Source organism: Leptodactylus fuscus, chromosome 5 (assembly GCF_031893055.1).
Source record: "Leptodactylus fuscus isolate aLepFus1 chromosome 5, aLepFus1.hap2, whole genome shotgun sequence".
NCBI classification, from domain to species: Eukaryota; Metazoa; Chordata; class Amphibia; order Anura; family Leptodactylidae; genus Leptodactylus; species Leptodactylus fuscus.
In genome coordinates, this window is record NC_134269.1 from 3,058,762 (window position 1) to 3,081,935 (window position 23,174).

Genomic DNA, 23,174 nt, shown 5'->3' on the forward strand with positions numbered 1-23,174 from the left:
TTGACATTGACATCCACACATATCTTATATACAACTAACATGATGTGTCTTACATATATTGTATGTTTCTGACATGGACGTGTTAAACATTAAACCATTGTTGCCTATATTCACATATTTTTTGACAGATATTCTGAGTAATTTAAGTCGTGAACCTCTGTCTTGGTACTTGTTAATATATTATGTAATTGATTAGTCAATTCCTACTTATATTATATGTACTGTACCAGTCAAGTAATATTCCTCCTCACACCGTGCCTGTGATTGTTCTGACATATAAGCAGCTCGCTGGGATACCATATAATGAGCGTGTTGTTGGTGTCGATGATCCCCCTCAGCTCCTCTTCAGGAGAACTCTGTGACTTCTGGCTCCTTCATAGCTCTTGTTGTTTTAGAATTCTGCAACAAATTAGATTTTCTTTTTCCCGGCAAACTGCCAATTTGGATTAAAGGTGTTTTCCCATCCAGTGAGTCAACACTGCCTGGAGCAGATCAGATAATATGCAAAAGTTGTACAGAATGGACTCAGGGTTAGTTGAGTGTTTACATAGAAAGATAACAGACCTGGCTTTATCAGAACCTAAGATAAGCTGCTGCCAAGAGTAGTGTAATATAGTATGTGACCATAAATTCATAACAGTCATGAAGCCATGTCATTTACTGGGATACAAAGTAGCCAATGTGCTAATCGAGGTTACAAACTATCTATGTGCCAAATTTCATCCAAATTTGTTCAGTCGTTTTTACATTTTCGAGTAACAAGCATCCAAACTTTCACATTTATATATTAGGAGGATTCTAAATTTCTAACATAATGACTTTTGGGATTTCCTTGGCTGTAAGCCATAATCATCAACATGAACAGAAAGAAACACTTCGAAAAGTTCACTCTGTTAGTAATGACTCAATGTAATACATGGGGGGGGGGACTTTTTTAATTGAATTACTTAAAAAATAATAACTTTTTGATACTCTAATTTATTGAGATGTACTTGTAAATTAATGTATAGCAGTTAGCTTAGTAGAAGCAGTGGTGCGGACCCAAACAGTCAAGTCAGGGACACAAAATGTGAAACAAACTGGTTATTTAGAAAAAAAAACCCAGGAAAATAAATAAACCTTCACTTCAGGCACAAAATAAATAAAACAAAAAATCCAGCCTTAACTTCAGGGAAAATAAAATAAATCCCTGCTTGTCTGAGCGACTAAATAGACAGTAGGTTAACCTAACTATACGAACACAATAGGAGTAATATAGTCTCACCGGACTTAGGGTTACAGGACAGAACCACAAACCTCCTTTCACCTCATGGGACTGCCATTAGCTGCAGGCTCTGCAGACTTTATTTAACCCAGTAATGAGCCCAGGATCTACACAGAGCAGGCTCTGGAGCTTGCCACCCTCCAATATGTTCCATGCCTGGCCCACATTTTCAATTTAGTGGTGAAACGGTTTTTAAAAATGCACCCCAACGTTCATGTGCTACTGGTGAAAGTGTGGCGCTTGTGCGCCCACTTTCGCAAGTCTACAGTAGACACTGCTAGCCTTAAATCACTCCAGCAACACCTCCATCTGCCAGAACAACAGCTGATGTGCAACGTCTCCACACGCTGGAACTCAACATACTACATGTTGAGTAGAGTGTGTGAGCAGCAGAGACCCTTGATGGAGTACCAGCTCCAAAACCCAAGGGTTCCTCAGAGTCAGCTCCCGCAGCTTCTGCACAATGAGTGGCCATGGATGGCAGACTTATGCGAGATCTTGCGTGTCTTTGAGGAGTCCACCAAGAGAGTCAGTTGTGACCACGCAATTGTGAGTGTAACAATCCCCCTCCTGTGTTTGATGCAAGAATCCCTCATCGCCATCAGGGATAACGTATTGGACGCTGAGGAGTTGGGCATAGGAGCACAACCATTCCAGCAGGATAGTGAGGGCACACTCCTGTCCGCTTCAAAGCGTATATTGAGGGAGGAGGATGAAGTGGCAGATGTCATTGTCACACAGGAGGCTAGCGGGGAAGTTCAGTGCGTCCCATTGCTGCAGCGCGGATGGGCCAAAATGGAGGAGGAGAAGGAAGAGGAGGAAATGGAGAGTGAGCATTCCGGTGGGGGCAGCCAAGTGACGCCAAGTAACACTCTGGCACACATGGCTGAATTCATAATGGGGTGCTTTTCAAGTGACAAACGAATTGTCAAAATCCTGGAGAGCAACCACTACTGGATTTTTTCAATCCTCGACCCCCAGTATAAAAATAATATCTCGACTTTTATTCCGGTAGTGGGGAGGGCCAGTGGCATGAGTGATTGCCACAAGCAACTGGTACAGAATATGATGGAGATGTTTCCATCAACTCTCATTGGTGGCACACAGGAGAGTTCCTCCAACAGGCGACAAACTATCATCCAGTCCACACTCACCGGGGGCACACTCTCCAAGGTCTGGGACATGTTAATGGCACCCCCTCGCCAAAACTACCACCACTGAGGGGCCTAATGTCACCAGGAGGGACAAGTATAGGCGCATGTTGCGGGAGCACCAGCCCTGTCCTCTCCGACCCTCTGCGCCCTACACTTATTGGGTCTCCAAGTTGTATCTGTGGCTGGAACTTGCGCTGTATGCATTGCAGGTCCTTTCCTGCCCTGCTGCCAGCGTGCTTTCGGAAAGGGTGTTCAGTGCAGTCGGTAGCATAATTACGGATAAGCGCAGCCGGCTGTCAGCTGACAGTGCTGACCGGCTGACGCTGATAAAAATGAACAGCCACTGGATAGACCCATCATTTTCATGTCCACCGGTGTCAAGCACCCTGACATGAAGTTTCCTGTGTGTGCTCACCCTCTACAATTCCTCCTCCTCCTAATACTCCTCCACCATCAGCGTTGCACAATTCTGCTCCTACTAGGATCAATCCACCCTGATTCCCCCAAACTCTGCTGGTTAGAGTCTCAATCCACCCGGATTCCCCCAAACTCTGATGGTTAGAGGCTCAACTCACTCCAAAGACAAAAAAACACTGCTGTTTAAAGACTCTACTCACTCCAAGGTCCAAAAACACTGCCGGTGCAAGGCTCTACTCACTCCAAGGGCTAAAAACACTGCCGGTGAAAGGCTCTAATCACTCCAAGGTCCAAAAACACTGCCGTTGCAAGGCACTACTCACTCCAAGGACCAAAAACACTGCCTGTGCAAGGCTCTACTCACTCCAAGGGCCAAAAACACTGCCTGTGCAAGGATCTACTCACTCCAAGGGCCAAAAACACTGCCGGTGCAAGGATTTACTCCCTCCAAGGGCCAAAATCACTGCTGTTTAAAGGCTCTACTCACTCCAAGGGCCAAAAACACTGCCTATGCAAGGCTCTATTCACTCTAAGGGCCCAAAACACTGCCGGTGCAAGACTCTACCCACTCCAAGGGCCAAAAACACTGCCGGTGCAAGGCTCTACTCACTACAAGGGCCAAAAACACTGCTGTTTAATGCCATTTGCCGCAAATGAATTTGGACCAAATCTTTCTTGAATACTTCCCTCATCTGTAATGTTGGGGCTTCGGAGTCAGTTTCCTGATGAAGTTCAATATTGAGAAACCTAAAAGGAACAATAAATTAGAACAATAAGTCTCCTTACTCGGATTCTTCCTCTTATTCTGCCTTTTGCACTTTTATTCTTTTCTATATTGGATAAAGTTTTACTGTTTATGGAAGAAACTTTTTTGATCTCTACAACAAGAACTTCTCATCAGATATAGAGAATATTATAGATAATGGCAGAAAGTTTGTAGAAGGGAAAAGTTCCGGTGTGTAATACAAGTTCTTACTTAGTAAATTTGTTGCATCTCCTGACAATGATTAATTATCATTCATTTCTTTCTTTGTAAATTGATCACAGGAGACCTGAGGTAATGGCAAGAAGGTGACATGGTCTTATTTCCCACAATCCTCTGCCTTCCCTTTGTGTATAGCTGTATATATACAGGCCGTTCCTTTATGTGCCTGGTCACACACAGGCGTTACATTGGAGCTTCCTGCGCTTTATTATTTTCTATGTCATGATGAATAACTGAGGGAAAGAAGTAAGAAATATTCTGGATGATGGAAAGATCTGACGTAAGTACAAAATCCTTCTCTAGAAATATTCTTATTATCTGATACATTATAGGCGATGTTCCAAGGATTGGAGGAGCGGGAAGTGTTAGATTTACTATGTTACAGGATAGGAGAGCAGGAGAGAAGAAAGGGAGACGTCTTGTAGAATGAACAGACCTAGAGCCTGGCAGGTGTTATACGGAGCGGCTGGATATTATTCGCTGCCTCTAATAGATATATGTAATTTCTTCTTTTCGATATTTGGAGACAGTTAGAGATAAGAAGGAAAGGAGAAGACGGATGGTTTGTAGTCTTTTTTAAATGTAAATGCACAAAATACTACTATAAAAAGAAATCCTTTCCCTCTCCATTACAGATATTGTTCTGTAGGTGACACTCTGACACTGTGATATGGATGTGACATCGGTATTTATTTTTTAGTAACATTTTTTGACACCATAGTGTTTTTTTTAGAAAAGTTACTTAAACTTGTGTTACACGAGGACTTGTCCAGCCAAGACGACCGGGCAGGTGAGGGAGAACACCTTTGTATCATACATATGTCTAGGAAGAATTTAGGCTTACACTTACCAAATAATAACAGTATACGAGGGCCAAGTAATACATGGCTTGTTTGTTGGGTTTCCTGACCCCTTTATTTCTCCAGTAGTGTCCAGTAGTGTAGCACATGGAAATAGGGGGGCACCATACTGCCCCCCCTCCCCCCCCCCCAGTAGATGTGAATCTATAAGTTGTGACTGTGGGGTTCAGTCTTAAGAATTGTAGCAGTGAGTTATAAAGTAAGTGAGAGTCTTAAAAAATATTGGAATATCATCAGCATAAATATTGTGCTCCACCAGTATCTTCATTGGATGGCTTTCCATGCTCGGCCTACTGCATGAATCAATCACAATGCTAAATGTAGCATGAAGTTGTGTAAAGCGAAGAATCACCACTGAGATCTGAAGAAGTGGAGACAGGTTTTGTGTGGTGACCAGTTACACTTTTTTCCCAATCTGATGGACCAGTCTAGGTTTGGTGGGTACCAGGAGAACGTTACCTATCTGACCACATTGTATATTGGACAATGCTCCAGTGCACAAGGTCCATGAAGACGAGGGGAGTTTGTCTTGGAAACACATGACTGGCCAGATAATTCTGACCTCAAAATTGCTCTTCTGGATGAATGGGCAACAATTCCCACATACACCTCCATAGTCTTGTACAAAGCCTTCCTAGAAGTTTGTAAGCTTTGTGTTTAATCTCCACAGGGGAAATCAACTTCATATTACTGGCAATGGATTTAAAATGGGACATCATAAAAGTTACTGTAGCTGTAATGTGTACACGTCCCAATAATATTCTTTATACATAGTGAATCTTATTAACCAAGTTCATACTCAAAATAGAATTCTCACTTTTTTCCTTATTTTTTCCCTTTTTCCTCTCTTGCTACAATCTTACATTGAAAGATAAAACTAAAGAGGGACCTGAATATTCCGTGTAGGCCCCAGTAATGGTGACTTACCGATATCACTACGCCCCACATTGTGCACCAACCACCAGGAGACATCTATTACACCTGGTATTTATTTGGTCCAGTGCACTTTATAATGATGTATCTAGATGTATCTGTGTATTGTGAGCGATGATGTGGCCAAGCTGGGACCTGACTCTACATGTCCTGGGTATTTTCTGGTCATCTTTCTCCAAACATCTTTGTTTTATCCTTCAAGCTGATCTTTATTAGTTATATTAAGATTAGGATTAAGATTAGGCCTTAGAGTTCTTCAGTCAGGACAGCCGAGCCCATAGAAATTCATAGCTTAGACTCTGTGGTCTTGATTGACTGCAGCGTCAACGTGGTCCAGATATGGAACATGCTAAGATCCTGAGCCAGCTCCATACAACCCATGTGACCATCGACATGCATGTACATCAGTGGTCATTAATGTGTTAATGTTTTGCAGTCTGACTTTCCATTCCTCACTAAGGGGTTCAGACCTTTGACAAGTATTGAAGGTGTTTAATCCATTTACTAAAAGAATGGGTCAACCTATACATTGTCTGTCTGTGCCTGGAAGGAAAGCAGAAGATGGGAGCAGGAAGTCTCCAGATGTGAGTACAAGCCTCTCTCTATCATATATGGTTCCATCGGAGGGACTGAACATGGACTGAACCTCCTTAGTGAAGAGAGATCCACAGTGTATAGCGACAGATTATCCAGAAGAATGGGGAGGATTGTCCTGCTATGTATGTGACTGGTAGAAGGCGACCACTTACAGGGGGTGAGGAGTTCTCCTTCTGCCTGTTGGCCACTACTTTATAAGATCTCCAGAGACTTTGTCCTATATTATATTAATTGGTTTATGTTCCTATCTGAGGACAATGCCCATAACTTGGTCTCCACCTACAGAGTATGGTTGTCTGTAAATTGTAGGGATTACAGGGATTATATTACTAGCTCAGAGCTGTGAACATTTCATATCCTATTATTACAGTGTGGCCGTTCTCATATACAGTGAATGAGCGGCGCACTACTCCATCATCCTTGTATATCATGGCAGTCACATTTGCTTTTTTATTCTATTTTGTAGATCAATCGGACTGTCGTCACCAGTTTTTTCCTTGTAGGATTTCAAGGCAGTCAACTATTAAGAAATCTTCTCTTCCTTCTGCTCCTTGTGGTTTATAACCTAACACTATGTGGGAACCTCCTGATCATCACCCTGGTGTCCACCAGTAAGATTCTCCACACCCCAATGTACTTCTTCATCTCACAACTCTCCATCAGTGACATCTTATTAACCACAGATATTGTCCCCAAACTGTTCCACGTCCTCCTGAATAATGGGGCGGCCATTACTTTTGTTGGTTGTTTCACACAGTTTTATTTTTTCTGTACTTTAGAAGGATTTGAGTGTCTTCTCCTCTCAGTGATGTCCTATGACAGATATGTGGCCATCTGTAATCCTCTCCGTTACTCCTCCATCATGACAAATCACATTTGTGTTAAATTGGCCTCTATGTGCTGGTTGTTGGGTTCTCTCTATTCATTTGTTATCACTTTAACACCATCTACATTGGATTTTTGTGGACCAAATATCATTGACCATTTATTCTGTGACCTCGTTCCCTTACTAGAACTTTCCTGCTCTGACACCTTTATTGTCCACTTGGAGGTGGATATCATGGGATCACCAGCTATAATAATCCCAACCACCATCATTGTAGTGTCTTATACTTATATAGTTCGGGCAGTCTTAAGGATCCCATCCAGTACTGGCAGACAGAAAGCCTTCTCCACCTGTAGCTCCCACCTCATTGTGGTCTCCATATACTACGGGACCATATTCAGTGTTTATGTTCTGCCAATAGGAGGGAAATCAATGTTTGTCGGTAAAATCCTCTCCCTGCTATATACTGTGTTTACCCCACTGATCAACCCCATTATATACAGTCTGAGGAATCAAGATATTAAGAAAGCCGTACAGAAAAGACTTCATAGACACTGATGGACTTTAATCTGCATGTTAAACGATAACCATACTTGCCTATAGTTATACGAGGGGAGACCCAAAAGTTTCCAGTATGAGTCTGCTGCACGCGCAGTTTTCGTAGTACTTGATTCTGCAGCTAGTTATTTGTTCAGCCGCGCCTTCTCAGTCAGTGTGCCACGCGGCGTTGATGTGGAAGGTTTCGTCTACCCGCAGTGAATTTTCTTGCAAGAGCTGTTTTGTCCAGCCGTCGTTTTTCTTCATGGAGAAGTTTTATGAGCAGCGCTCAGCTGTGAAGTTTTGCTTTCTGCTCGGGAAAAAATCATCGGAAAATGTTCAAATTTTGAAGACCGCATACAAGGATGGCGCTATGTGTCAAGCTCAAGTTTGCTCCTGGTTCACCCGCTTTAAAAATGGTGAAATGTCAATTGATGATCAACTGCGTTCTGGACGTCCGTCAACTTCCCGAATGGAAGAAAGTGTTCAAAAAATCAAAGAGCTCGTGCGTGAAGATTGACGACGAACCATTGAGGAACTTGAAGAGTTGTCTGGAGTGAGTTGGAGCTCGATTCAGCGCATTTCATCCGAGGATTTGGGCATGTCACGGGTCGCTGCAAAGATTGTGCCGCGGCTCTTGACTGATCAACATCGAAACATGCCGTGCCATGAAAGAACATGCCAACCCAGAATTTTTACGGGAGATGAGTCTTGGTGCTATGCTTACAAACCTGAAACCAAACAACAATCAAGCCACTGGAAGACGCCATCCTCGCCCCGCACCAAAAAGGCTTGTCAGGTGAAGTCCAATGTGAAGACAATGGTCATTTGTTTTTTTCGATGCAAAAGGGATTGTGCACTCAGAATTCATTCCAACAGGTCAGACCATCAACCAGGTTTTCTACTTGGGGGTTCTCAAGAGGTTTCGCAACAGTGTGCGGTAAAAAAGGCCCAAAATGTGGCAGTTTGGTGATTGGTTTTTCCACCATGACAATGCCCCAGCCCACACCGCCATCTCGGTGACCACTTTCAGGGCAAGAAACAGCATGGCTGTCTTGCCCCACCCACCCTATTCACCCGATATGGCTCCCAGTGACTTTTTTTTTTATTCCCACAAATGAAGAGGAACCTCAAGGGGAAGCGTGTCGCTGACGTGGAGGAGGTGAAGAGGAAAACGACGGAGGCGCTTGCACACATCAAAGTAGATGAGTTTAAAAATTGTTTTGAACAATACCACTAAAGGAGAGGACTTGGAAGGAGATTGAAGGAAATTTGTACAAAAAAATAAATACACACTTCAAAAACAACTTTTCTGGAAACTTTTGGTTGATTAGGCAATTCCTACTTATTATATGTACCAGACATGAAATATCCCAGTGTGAATATGGTGATGCCACAGGGTCAGCCTAACATGGTGGCTGTCTTCTTCTTCCTCGCTTGGTCATGCTGGCTTAGGTTCAGCAAGTGTTGTCAATTTGCTTCTTAGCTCAGACTCGGAGCTCAGTTTTTCTTCCCTTCTTTGTGCACTCTTTGTGTTCTTTCATCTCATTGCCTGTTTCAACATTTGTTGTAGAAAATTTTAAATGTAAAAACAAAATAGAACGAGATTTAAAAAAAAAAAAAAAAAACCTTCCCCATGTGTTGCTATAACCTGGACACATGACAGGACGCAGAAAGGGAAGGAGCGATGTTGAGCTTTCGGAGGGCAGATTTTACTTGAATCATTTACTGGTGCCATGTTGTATTTGCCGAGCAAATGAGGTATCATAACAATAAAACCCCCGTTAAGGAAATGCACCCCTCAAGAAATGTATCAAAGGGTGTAATGAGCACTTTTACCCCACAACTGTTTCCCGGTATTTACTACCATTGGAAAATGAAAATGGAAAATTACTCTCTTTCCAGTAAAATGTCTCTTTAGCCCCAAATTGCTAATTTTCACAAGCAGTTAAGAGAGAAAAAGCCCCCCAAAGTTCATTCTACAATTTCTCCTGAACATAGCAGTACCCCGTATGTGGTTGTAACCCGCTGTATTGGTACATGGCAGAGCTTGGAACAGAGATAAGATAAGATAATCCTTTAACAGTCGCACAGTGGGGAAATGTCAGTGTTACAGCAGCATAGTAATACAGATACAGGAGGATACACAGTAATATATTACAGAAGGAGACACATAAACTGAGAAAAATGTTAGGAATCCATAGCAGCTAAGGAAGAAAAGAAAGAAAGAAAGAAAGAAAGAAAGAAAGAAAGAAAGAAAGAAAGAAAGAAAGAAAGAAAGAAAGAAAGAAAGAAAGAAAGAAAGAAAGAAAGAAAGAAAGAAAGAAAGAAAGAAGACTTCAGGATCATTTAGTTCTCTGTGCGGAGTGTCTTCGCTTGGTCTGATGTAGATTATACAGCCTGGTCGTGGTTGGAAGGAAGGACTTGCGATAGCTCCTTCTCACACTTGGGGTGAAGCAGACGGTCGCTTACAGTGCTGCCAAGTCCCATCAAGGTCCCATACATGGGGTGGGATTTGTTCTCCCGCATGGAGGTCACCACAGACAGTATCCTTCTGTCACCCACCACCTGTACTGGGTCCAGGGGGCTCCCCAGGACAGAGCTGGACTTTATCATCAGCCTGTCAAGTCTATTTCTGTCCCTGGTTGATATACTGCTCCCCCAGCAGGCCACACTGAGAGCGCTATTTGGCTGTTGGAGCTCAGATTTTGCAGTGATCATTTTCAGACACCATATCACATTTGCAGAGCCCTAGACCCACCAATCACCGGGATCGCTGGAGAGAGGATCCTTGTAGTAGTCCCTCATCAGTCACATGGGAGTCTCAGCTGCTGGCAATAGCTGAGATCCCGAAACCTAGCCTTACTCTTTGTTCACATCTGTGATTGGGGAGTCCGTAGACCCTGAACAGAATACCGAACGCAACTACAAGTGGTGTGCCAGTGAAAGCACATAGAACCAATAGACTATAATGGGGTCCGTGTGCTTGTTGTGCGCTGCCCACACGAATAATTCGGGCAGGAAAGTAGGTTGTGAACTACTTTACTGTCCGCATGTTCTGTGCGGAGATCTGGCGGCAAGCACACGGACCCCATTATAGTCTATGGGGTTCATGTGTTTTCACTGGCACACCACTTGTAGTTGCTTTCGATATTTTGTTTGGGGGGTCCTCATGCGGACTCCACCAGATGGAATATCAACGCAGATGTGAATGAGGCCTGACTCCCTGGTGGAGAAAAGACCGGCCAGCTGGGACTTGACTAATAGTTCTATTGCTGTAATGAAGCTCTCTCCAGGACATACATTCACATTGTGGTGTTACAAAAAATAGACTGGTCAAAAAATGGGTTCAAATAGTCACAACATATACCATAGTCTGAGGAGTCAATGGGAGTCTATCAAAGAAACTGTCTGATTGTGTCCATGTTTGGCAAATCTGTGTTTTTTTTTTTGTTTTGTTTTTTTTTTCTTTTTTTTTGTTTCTTTTCATTCTTTCTTTTCATTTCTTTTCCTTCATTCTGAGCATGTGCAGAAAATAATAAGGAGGGAAAATGGTTAAAAAACCTGATTTTATGGAATTCACAAATATCCCCTGCAATTCAGGACCTTCATACGCCACTTCCTTCACGCCACACATCTATTACTCGCTAGACATTGGAAATCCTCTCATATACCTTTCACTAACCGAAATAATACCCATTACAGCACATAATCGCACACAAGTTAGATTGTTAGTTTGCCGTGAAGGTAAAATTGGAAAATTCTCTTCTCAATGGTCAATTTGGTTGGCACACCATCCCCTCCACCATATCTAGCCATTAACATTGTAAATTCTTCACCCAATATTATCTAATGTCTTTATACAATATTTGTGAGCATCGGATATCACTAATGCAAAACATTAATATTCTTTTGCATTCAGCTGGTATGGACCTTCCTTATCCCCCTTGTTTTTTCTTGTTCTCCACTTAACCCTCTCTCTACAGGTTCCCATATTCTTCCAACAACCGCGAAACACCCCCACCTAATGATTGATGTATTTTAATGCGGATTTTAATGCGGTCTTATCTGCTTGCTCCCATGTTTGTAACCTACACTGTGTGATCAAAAGTATCCAGACACCCCCAAAAACATAGGTTTTTCATATTAGGTGCATCGTGCTGCCACTTACTGCCAGGTCCTCCATATCAGCGACCTCAATAGACATTAGACATCGTGAGAGAGCAGAATGGGGCGCTGCACGGAACTCACGGACTTTGAACGTGGTCAGGTGATTGGGTGCCAAATGACGCCTCGCTTGGTGTAAGGAGCGTAAACATTGGACGATTGATCACATAGTGTATTTTATTAGAGATGAGCGAACAGTAAAATATTCGATATTCGATATTCGTTTCAAATAGCCGCTCAATATTCGACTATTCGAACGAATATCGAACCCCATTATAGTCTATGGGGAAAAATGCTTCGTTTCAGGGGATCCCATCATTCAACTCAGGAGGGTCACCAAGTCCACTATGACACCCCAGGAAATGATGCCAACACCTCTGGAATGTAACTGGGACAGCAGGGGAAGCATGTCTGGGGGCATCTAACAATCCCAAGTCACTGTATTATGTCGGGATCCCTGTCAGCTTGCAATATGCGCAAGCTGACTTTTTCCCATAGGAAGGCATTGACCAGCGTTGATTGGCCAGTGTACAGCATTCAGCCAATCAACGCTGGTCAATGCCAGAGGAGGCGGAGTCTAAGAGCAGTTTCCAATGTGGTACGATCTCAGATGTAGCAGTGCTGACATAGGACTGCTACACGAAGAAGCAGCAGAGCTCAGCACACACAGAGATGCAGCAGAGCTGAGTGTGCAGCATGGTTCAACGCACACCCAGCACTGCTACATCAGATACAGCTGCACACTCAGCTCAGCAGCATCTAGCATGGTGGCAGTCTAGTTCCATACTTGGTCATGGTGGCATAAGTGCTAGAATCTTCCAAAGATCTTGAGGCAGCTCGGTGTTGGGATGTTTTCGGATGCTGACTCTAGTTTAGGTCTACAAAACTAAACTTTTTCAGCCTACAAGGTGGAACGACACCTTAAAGAAGACCTTTCACGCAATGGGGCACATGCGGTATTATATACCACTAGGAAGCTGACAGTGCACTGAATTAAGTGTCTATTGTGTTGTCCTGTGAGAGGGGGCATTCCCTACTACCCAGCCATGATGCTGAGCGGTGAGGAATACCTCCCCTATACCTGTCATAAACACCCTTCTGACACTGAAGAGCTACAGTACTGGCACCGATAGCTCTTCAGCGGGGGCACTGACGGCTTTCTGGCATTATATTACACCGCATGTGCCCCAGGACGTCAAAGGTCCTCTTTAAGACACCTTATGACTAGGGATGTACTATTATGTCCCTGACTGCCTGCTCAGTATCTTAGTATCCATTCACACAGTGGAAAATGGTGAGCAATTTGGTGTGGAATTTTCCACGCTGAAAATAAAGCCTCCCATTGATTTCAATGGGTTCTACTAGCTTTTTTTTTTCACTAGTGGAATTTTCAGCATGGAAAATTCCACAACAAATTCCTCACTATTTTCCTCTGTGTGAATGGACCCTTAGGCTTAGTTCACATGGGAGGCGGTAGAGTGTATTTTGGCACCGAGAGTGACGCGAGGAGCCGCGTCACTCTCAGGTCAAAACCCGCATGCCATGACTGTTGCGGCTTCCCCCTCTGGAGCAGGCTCAAATGAATGGGCTGATTCCGGAGGTTGCTGCCACCAGGCGAACGCCGTGGCTCAATGAACCGCGGAATCCGCCTGAAGAAAGGGTAGCCTAGTGGTCTCCATAGACCACCATTGTGATGGGGTGGATTATGACGTGGATTACATGCCATAAACCGGCCCTTTAGTGCCCGTGTGAACGAGCCCTTAGAGACCTGCATCTGGAGCGGGTGTTAGCTGTAAATGACAGCCTACACCTTGCTTCATAAGCTCAGTTCAGAGCTGAACGCCGGTTGGGGGTTTTATGTATTTGATATGTATTTTCAGCAGCCTGGAGTCTAACCAGTGACCCCGGGCTGCCAGGACCCCCCATACCTGGTTGATCCTGACGCCTATAGGAGAAAGTCAGTTTATGTGTCTGCATAGACTGATACTCTCTATACACCCGTGTGTTACAGTGTATACAACTAAACCAGTAATGAGAACATGGCTGGATCAGGTCACCTAGTGGGACATAAAGTAGAAGCAAAAGAAAGGGAAGTGTATTAAGAAAAAGTAATAAATGAATAATGCTCCAAAATGCCCATCCCCTATATAAAATGAATTATACAAAAAAAACCTAAAAATGTAAGAAAACCATCTATATTTGATATCGCCACATCCACAACCGCCTGTACAAATAAAATGAAACATTACATAACCTGCAGAATAGAGATGAGCGAACACTAAAATGTTCGAGGTTCGAAATTCGATTCGAACAGCCGCTCACTGTTCGAGTGTTCGAATGGGTTTCGAACCCCATTATAGTCTATGGGGAACATATACTCGTTAAGGGGGAAACCCAAATTCGTGTCTGGAGGGTCACCAAGTCCACTATGACACCCCAGGAAATGATACCAACACCCTGGAATGACACTGGGACAGCAGGGGAAGCATGTCTGGGGGCATAAAAGTCACTTTATTTCATGGAAATCCCTGTCAGTTTGCGATTTTCGCAAGCTAACTTTTCCCCATAGAAATGCATTGGCCAGTGCTGATTGGCCAGAGTACGGAACTCGACCAATCAGCGCTGGCTCTGCTGGAGGAGGCGGAGTCTAAGATCGCTCCACACCAGTCTCCATTCAGGTCCGACCTTAGACTCCGCCTCCTCCGGCAGAGCCAGCGCTGATTGGCCGAAGGCTGGCCAATGCATTCCTATGCGAATGCAGAGACTTAGCAGTGCTGAGCCAGTTCTGCTCAACTACACATCTGATGCACACTCGGCACTGCTACATCAGATGTAGCAATCTGATGTAGCAGAGCCGAGGGTGCACTAGAACCCCTGTGCAAACTCAGTTCACGCTAATAGAATGCATTGGCCAGCGCTGATTGGCCAATGCATTCTATTAGCCCAATGAAGCAGAGCTGAATGTGTGTGCTAAGCACACACATTCAGCTCTACTTCATTGGGCTAATAGAATGCATTGGCCAGCGCTGATTGGCCAGAGTACGGAACTCGACCAATCAGCGCTGGCTCTGCTGGAGGAAGCGGAGTCTAAGATCGCTCCACACCAGTCTCCATTCAGGTCCGACCTTAGACTCCGCCTCCTCCAGCAGAGCCAGCGCTGATTGGCCGAATTCCGTACTCTGGCCAATCAGCGCTGGCCAATGCATTCTGTTGGCGTGATGAAGCAGTGCTGAATGTGTGTGTTTAGCTCAACTACACCGGTGGAGTAGTTATGCTAAGCACACAGATTCAGCTCTGCTTCAATCAGCGCTGGCCAATGCATTCTATTAGCTTGATGAAGCAGAGTGTGCACAAGGGTTCAAGCGCACCCTTGGCTCTGATGTAGCAGAGCCGAGGGTGCACAAGGGTTCAAGCGCACCCTCGGCTCTGATGTAGCAGAGCCGAGGGTGCACAAGGGTTCAAGCGCACCCTCGGCTCTGATGTAGCAGAGCCGAGGGTGCACAAGGGTTCAAGCGCACCCTCGGCTCTGATGTAGCAGAGCCGAGGCTGCACAAGGGTTCAAGCGCACCCTCGGCTCTGATGTAGCAGAGCCGAGGCTGCACAAGGGTTCAAGCGCACCCTCGGCTCTGATGTAGCAGAGCCGAGGGTGCACAAGGGTTCAAGCGCACCCTCGGCTCTGATGTAGCAGAGCCGAGGGTGCACAAGGGTTCAAGCGCACCCTCGGCTCTGATGTAGCAGAGCCGAGGCTGCACAAGGGTTCAAGCGCACCCTCGGCTCTGATGTAGCAGAGCCGAGGCTGCACAAGGGTTCAAGCGCACCCTCGGCTCTGATGTAGCAGAGCCGAGGCTGCACAAGGGTTCAAGCGCACCCTCGGCTCTGATGTAGCAGAGCCGAGGCTGCACAAGGGTTCAAGCGCACCCACTGCTCTGATGTAGCAGAGCCGAGGCTGCACAAGGGTTCAAGCGCACCCTCGGCTCTGATGTAGCAGAGCCGAGGGTGCAAAAGGGTTCAAGTGCACCCTCGTCCCTGCTACATCAGAGCCGAGGGTGCGCTTGAACCCTTGTGCACACTCTGCTTCATCAAGCTAATAGAATGCATTGGCCAGCGCTGATTGAAGCAGAGCTGAATCTATGTGCTTAGCCAACTACTCCACCGGTGTAGTTGAGCTAAACACACACATTCAGCACTGCTTCATCACGCCAATAGAATGCATTGGCCAGCACTGATTGGCCAGAGTACGGAATTCGGCCAATCAGCGCTGGCCAATGCATCCCTATGGGAAAAAGTTTATGTCACAAAAATCACAATTACACACCCGATAGAGCCCCAAAAAGTTATTTTTAATAACATTCCCCCCTAAATAAAGGTTATCCCTAGCTATCCCTGCCTGTACAGCTATCCCTGTCTCATAGTCACAAAGTTCACATTCTCATATGACCCGGATTTGAAATCCACTATTCGTCTAAAATGGAGGTCACCTGATTTCGGCAGCCAATGACTTTTTCCAATTTTTTTCAATGCCCCCGGTGTCGTAGTTCCTGTCCCACCTACCCTGCGCTGTTATTGGTGCAAAAAAGGCGCCAGGGAAGGTGGGAGGGGAATCGAATTTTGGCGCACTTTACCACGTGGTGTTCGATTCGATTCGAACATGGCGAACACCCTGATATCCGATCGAACATGTGTTCGATAGAACACTGTTCGCTCATCTCTACTGCAGAATGATCTCTCATTATCTCACTTTAAAGAAATACTTAACTATAACAAGTAATCAGAGAGTCCAATGTACCCCAACATACTAAAAAACCTTATCAACCAACTCAACCGAAAAATAAAAGTGTTACGCATAAAAAACAATATAAATGAGGTATCGCCGCTTTGCCAATTGTTACATTGTTCTACATTGTTACATTCTCAATGTTTTACATTATTTCTACCATCAAAGTCAGTCCTATTAGTATAAAAAAATTATAAAAAAAAGTATAAAAAAGTATAAAAAACCCCAAAAAACTTTTGATAACTACATACAGTCCTATGAAAAAGTTTGGGCACCCCTATTAATCTTAATCATTTTTAGTTCTAAATATTTTGGTATTTGCAACAGCCATTTCAGTTTGATATATCTAATAACTGATGGACACAGTAATATTTCAGGATTGAAATGAGGTTTATTGTACTAACAGAAAATGTGCAATATGCATTAAACCAAAATTTGACCGGTGCAAAAGTATGGGCACCTCAACAGAAAAGTGACATTAATATTTAGTAGATCCTCCTTTTGCAAAGATAACAGTCTCTAGTCGCTTCCTGTAGCTTTTAATCAGTTCCTGGATCCTGGATAAAGGTATTTTAGACAAACAATTCAAGTTCAGTTAAGTTAGATGGTCGCCGAGCATGGACAGCCCGCTTCAAATCATCCCACAGATGTTCAATGATATTCAGGTCTGGGGACTGGGATGGCCATTCCAGAACATTGTAATTGTTCCTCTGCATGAATGCCTGAGGATTTGGAGCGGTGTTTTGGATCATTGTCTTGCTGAAATATCCATCCCCGGCGTAAGTTCAACTTCGTCACTGATTCTTGAACATTATTCTCAAGAATCTGCTGATACTGAGTGGAATCCATGCGACCCTCAACTTTACCCAGATTCCCGATGCCGGCATTGGCCACACAGCCCCAAAGCATGATGGAACCTCCACCAAATTTTACAGTGGGTAGCATGTGTTTTTCTTGGAATGCTGTTTCTTTTTGGACGCCATGCATAACGCCTTTTTTTTATAACCAAACAACTCAATTGTTGTTTCCAAAATGAAGCTGCCTTGTCCAAATGTGCTTTTGCATACCTCAGGAGACTTTGTTTGTGGCGTGCTTGCAGAAACGGCTTCTTTCTCATCACTCTCCCATACAGCTTCTCCTTGTGCAAAGTGCGCTGTATTGTTACCGATGCACAGTGACACCATCTGCAGCAAGATGATGCTGCAGCTCTTTGGAGGTGGTCTGTGGATTGTCCTTGACTGTTCTCACCATTCTTCTTCTCTGCCTTTCTGATATTTTTCTTGGCCTGCCACTTCTGGGCTTAACAAGAACTGTCCCTGTGGTCTTCCATTTCCTTACTATGTTCCTCACAGTGGAAACTGACAGGTTAAATCTCTGAGACAACTTTTTGTATCCTTCCCCTGAACAACTATGTTGAACAATCTTTGTTTTCAGATCATTTGAGAGCGGGCTGTCCATGTTCGGCGACCATCAAACTTAACTGAACTTGAATTGTTTTGTAGAAAGAAATGGTCCAAAATACCTTCATCCAGGATCCAGGAACTGATTAAAAGCTACAGGAAGCGACTAGAGGCTGTTATCTTTGCAAAAGGAGGATCTACTAAATATTAATGTCACTTTTCTGTTGAGGTGCCCATATTTTTGCACCGGTCAAATTTTGGTTTAATGCATATTGCACATTTTCTGTTAGTACAATAAACCTCATTTCAATCCTGAAATATTACTGTGTCCATCAGTTATTAGATATATCAAACTGAAATGGCTGCTGCAAACACCAAAATATTTAGAACTAAAAATGATTAAGATTAATAGGGGTGCCCAAACTTTTTCATAGGACTGTATGGAGCAAGCCTCATTTTTTAAAGTCTGACGTGTCACTTTATATGGAAATAACTTTGAAGCGCTTTAACTTATCCAAAATGGTTTTGAGTTTGTTTTCCCACATCCATATACACATCTATGTATATAGAAATTTTTAATTTTTACATTTTTTAATAGAATACATAGCCAGCGAGTCCTCGGGGACTTCCAGTCACATCACAGATCTCTAATAATATCCAGCAGTCTCATTAGTAGATAATTATATCAACACATTGAAATGAACCCCAAAGTATTCACAAATTATCTGAATATTTTACTCGATACAAAACATAAAATAATAATAAAAAACAACAAACAAATGGAAGGAGAATGGAAAATGAGACTATATAGCACATATTACATTCTATAATACTGCACAGATCATGGGGTTATCTTGGGTTTGATCTGCACAAAAGACTGGGGGAGATTTATTATTCAAAATGTGCCTGAATTCTACCAAAAAACTAGTTGCACATGGCCCCTAAGACTGTTCAATAGGGATGACACATGTCGTGTCACCTCGGATGAACTAAAATGGCCACCACCACATGTATTGTGCACCAAAAACACATAAGTGACACGTGTGAGCATCACCTGACAGTCTCTGAGCCAATAGACAGTGTGGTGCGGACACATTATAGTGCTGATGTTATATACACTATATAAGGTGCATTACAGTAATGGTGGAGATAGTGATGCGTCTGTGATTCATCTCCGGGCATCATACAGTGCTCAGTTCTAAAAAGCTTAGAACCAAAAGCAATAGAGCTAGAAAATCCTAGAACAGGAGTGTGTAGTCACATGTCATCAATTACTGGCAGACAATAGGAATAATGGATAAGTGAGGGGGAATATCTGTGCTGTGTAAGCAGACAATGGGCAGTTAACCCTTTCTCGCATTGCCAATAATCTCATTATTTCTTGTTATTTAAGTGTTTTTGTTGTTGTTCATCCAACATAAGTCTCACGGACTTTGCAAATTTGAAAAAAAAAAAAAAAAAATGTCATTTAAGGTATTTTTTCTGCTGTGCTAACACAATACATAGTGTGATAGTGTGACAATCTGAAAATATCTTCATTACTTAAGCATTTTTCAGTCTCAAAGCCTGTGCTGATCTATGGAAAAAAAAAAATCTCAGTCATTTAAGGACTGACTGACACAGTAATAGTCACAGTAACAATAAGTGCAAACAGTACTAACAACGAGAATGTTGATAGTAACACTACTTCTAGGGTTGGTGGCACCAACTGTAACCACAGGATTGTTGTTCTTACTGAGAATCATCATCTCTTGTGGCCGGGTCCATCATAGTACTCCATGTCATACCGTCACTTGTGCCACCACTAATACCATTCACCTAGACATATTCTTTGTCCTGGTCCATCATATTGTTTGATACTGTACTGCCACACATGTTAGCACAGCTACCACCATTCAGACAGACGTGTCCTGCAGCCTAAGAGTATTCTACACTATGTTTTATAGATAGGTTCCTAGGAGCCCTAAGAGTATTCTACACTATGTTTATAGATAGGATCCTAGGAGTCCTAAGAGTATTCTACACTATGTTTTATAGATAGGTTCCTAGGAGTCCTAAGAGTATTCTACACTATGTATTATAGATAGGTTCCTAGGAGTCCTAAGAGTATTCTACACTATATTTTATAGACAGGTTCCTAGGAGTCCTAAGAGTATTCTACACTATGTATTATAGATAGGTTCCTAGGAGCCCTAAGAGTATTCTACACTATGTATTATAGATAGGTTCCTAGGAGCCCTAAGAGTATTCTACACTATGTTTTATAGATAGGTTCCTAGAATCCCTAAGAGTATTCTACACTATGTTTTATAGATAGGCTCCTAGGAGTCCTAAGAGTATCCTACACTATGTATTATAGATAGGTTCCTAGAAGTCCTAAGAGTGTTCTACACTATGTTTTATAGATAGGTTCCTAGAATCCCTAAGAGTATTCTAAACTATGTTTTATAGATAGGTTCCTAGGAGTCCTAAGAGTATTCTACACTATGTTTTATAGATAGGTTCCTAGGAGTCCTAAGAGTATCCTACACTATGTATTATAGATAGGTTCCTAGGAGCCCTAAGAGTATTCTACACTATGTATTATAGATAGGTTCCTAGGAGTCCTAAGAGTATTCTACACTATGTTTTATAGATAGGTTCCTAGAATCCCTAAGAGTATTCTACACTATGTTTTATAGATAGGTTCCTAGGAGTCCTAAGAGTATCCTACACTATGTATTATAGATAGGTTCCTAGAAGTCCTAAGAGTATTCTACACTATGTTTACAGATAGGTTCCTAGGAGTCCTAAGAGTATTCTACACTATGTTTTATAGATAGGTTCCTAGGAGCCCTAAGAGTATTCTACACTATGTATTATAGATAGGTTCCTAGGAGCCCTAAGAGTATTCTACACTATGTTTTATAGATAGGTTCCTAGGAGTCCTAAGAATATTCTACACTATGTATTATAGATAGGTTCCTAGGAGTCCTAAGAGTATTCTACACTATGTTTTATAGATAGGTACCTAGAAGTCCTAAGAGTATTCTACACTATGTTTTATAGATAGGTTCCTAGAATCCCTAAGAGTATTCTACACTATGTTTTATAGATAGGTTCCTAGGAGCCCTAAGAGTATTCTACACTATGTTTTACAGATAGGTTCCTAGGAGCCCTAAGAGTATTCTACACTATGTTTTATAGATAGGTTCCTAGGAGCCCTAAGAGTGTTCTGCACTATGTTTTATAGACAGGTTCCTAGGAGCCCTAAGAGTATTCTACACTATGTTTATAGATAGGTTCCTAGGAGTCCTAAGAGTATTCTACACTATGTATTATAGATAGGATCCTAGGAGTCCTAAGAGTATTCTACACTATGTATTATAGACAGGTTCCTAGGAGCCCTAAGAGTATTCTACACTATGTATTATAGATAGGTTCCTAGGAGCCCTAAGAGTATTCTACACTATGTTTTATAGATAGGTTCCTAGAATCCCTAAGAGTATTCTACACTATGTTTTATAGATAGGTTCCTAGGAGTCCTAAGAGTATCCTACACTATGTATTATAGATAGGTTCCTAGAAGTCCTAAGAGTGTTCTACACTATGTTTTATAGATAGGTTCCTAGGAGTCCTAAGAGTATCCTACACTATGTATCATAGATAGGTTCCTGGGAGCCCTAAGAGTATTCTACACTATGTATTATAGATAGGTTCCTAGGAGTCCTAAGAGTATTCTACACTATGTTTTATAGATAGGTTCCTAGAATCCCTAAGAGTATTCTACACTATGTTTTATAGATAGGTTCCTAGGAGTCCTAAGAGTATCCTACACTATGTATTATAGATAGGTTCCTAGAAGTCCTAAGAGTATTCTACACTATGTTTACAGATAGGTTCCTAGGAGTCCTAAGAGTATTCTACACTATGTTTTATAGATAGGTTCCTAGGAGCCCTAAGAGTATTCTACACTATGTTTTATAGATAGGTTCCTAGGAGTCCTAAGAGTATTCTACACTATGTTTTATAGATAGGTTCCTAGGAGCCCTAAGAGTATTCTACACTATGTTTTATAGATAGGTTCCTAGGAGCCCTAAGAATATTCTACACTATGTATTATAGATAGGTTCCTAGGAGCCCTAAGAGTATTCTACACTATGTTTTATAGATAGGTTCCTAGGAGCCCTAAGAGAATTCTACACTATGTTTTACAGATAGGTTCCTAGGAGCCCTAAGAGTATTCTACACTATGTTTTATAGATAGGTTCCTAGGAGTCCTAAGAGTATTCTACACTATGTTTTATAGATAGGTTCCTAGGAGCCCTAAGAGTGTTCTGCACTATGTTTTATAGACAGGTTCCTAGGAGCCCTAAGAGTATTCTACACTATGTATTATAGATAGGTTCCTAGAAGTCCTAAGAGTATTCTACACTATGTTTACAGATAGGTTCCCAGGAGTCCTAAGAGTATTCTACACTATGTTTTATAGATAGGTTCCTAGGAGACCTAAGAGTGTTCTACACTATGTTTTACAGATAGGTCCTTAGGAGGCCTAAGAGTATTCTACACTATGTTTTATAGATAGGTTCCTAGGAGCCCTAAGAGTATTCTACACTATGTATTATAGATGGGTTCCTAGGAGCAATAAGAGTATTCTACACTATGTTTTATAGATAGGTTCCTAGGAGCAATAAGAGTATTCTACACTATGTTTTATAGATAGGTTCCTAGGAGCAATAAGAGTATTCTACACTATGTTTTATAGATAGGTTCCTAGGAGCCCTAAGAGTATTCTACACTATGTATTATAGATAGGTTCCTAGGAGCAATAAGAGTATGCTACACTATGTTTTATAGATAGGTTCCTAGGAGCCCTAAGAGTATTCTACACTATGGTTTATAGATAGGTTCCTAGGAGCCCTAAGAATATTCTACACTATGTATTATAGATAGGTTCCTAGGAGTCCTAAGAGTATTCTATACTATGTATTATAGATAGGTTCCTAGGAGACCTAAGAATATTCTACACTATGTATTATAGATAGGTTCCTAGGAGCCCTAAGAGTAATCTACACTATGTATTATAGATAGGTTCCTAGGAGCCCTAAGAATATTCTACACTATGTATTATAGATAGGTTCCTAGGAGTCCTAAGAGTATTCTACACTATGTATTATAGATAGGTTCCTAGGAGCAATAAGAGTATTTTACACTATGTTTTATAGATAGGTTCCTAGGAGCCCTAAGAGTATTCTACACTATGTTTTATAGATAGGTT

General features: G+C 42.5%; 1 protein-coding gene across 1 annotated transcript; it reads left to right on the plus strand.

The window, feature by feature from the left end:
• The first annotated feature begins 6,125 nt into the window (after positions 1–6,125).
• On the plus strand, positions 6,126–7,594 carry LOC142204288 (olfactory receptor 5P55-like). The gene is made up of 2 exons (XM_075275598.1): positions 6,126–6,197; positions 6,677–7,594. Exons 1-2 carry the CDS (start codon positions 6,126–6,128, stop codon positions 7,592–7,594), a joined length of 990 nt encoding a protein of 329 aa, XP_075131699.1.
• Positions 7,595–23,174: the final 15,580 nt, after the last annotated feature.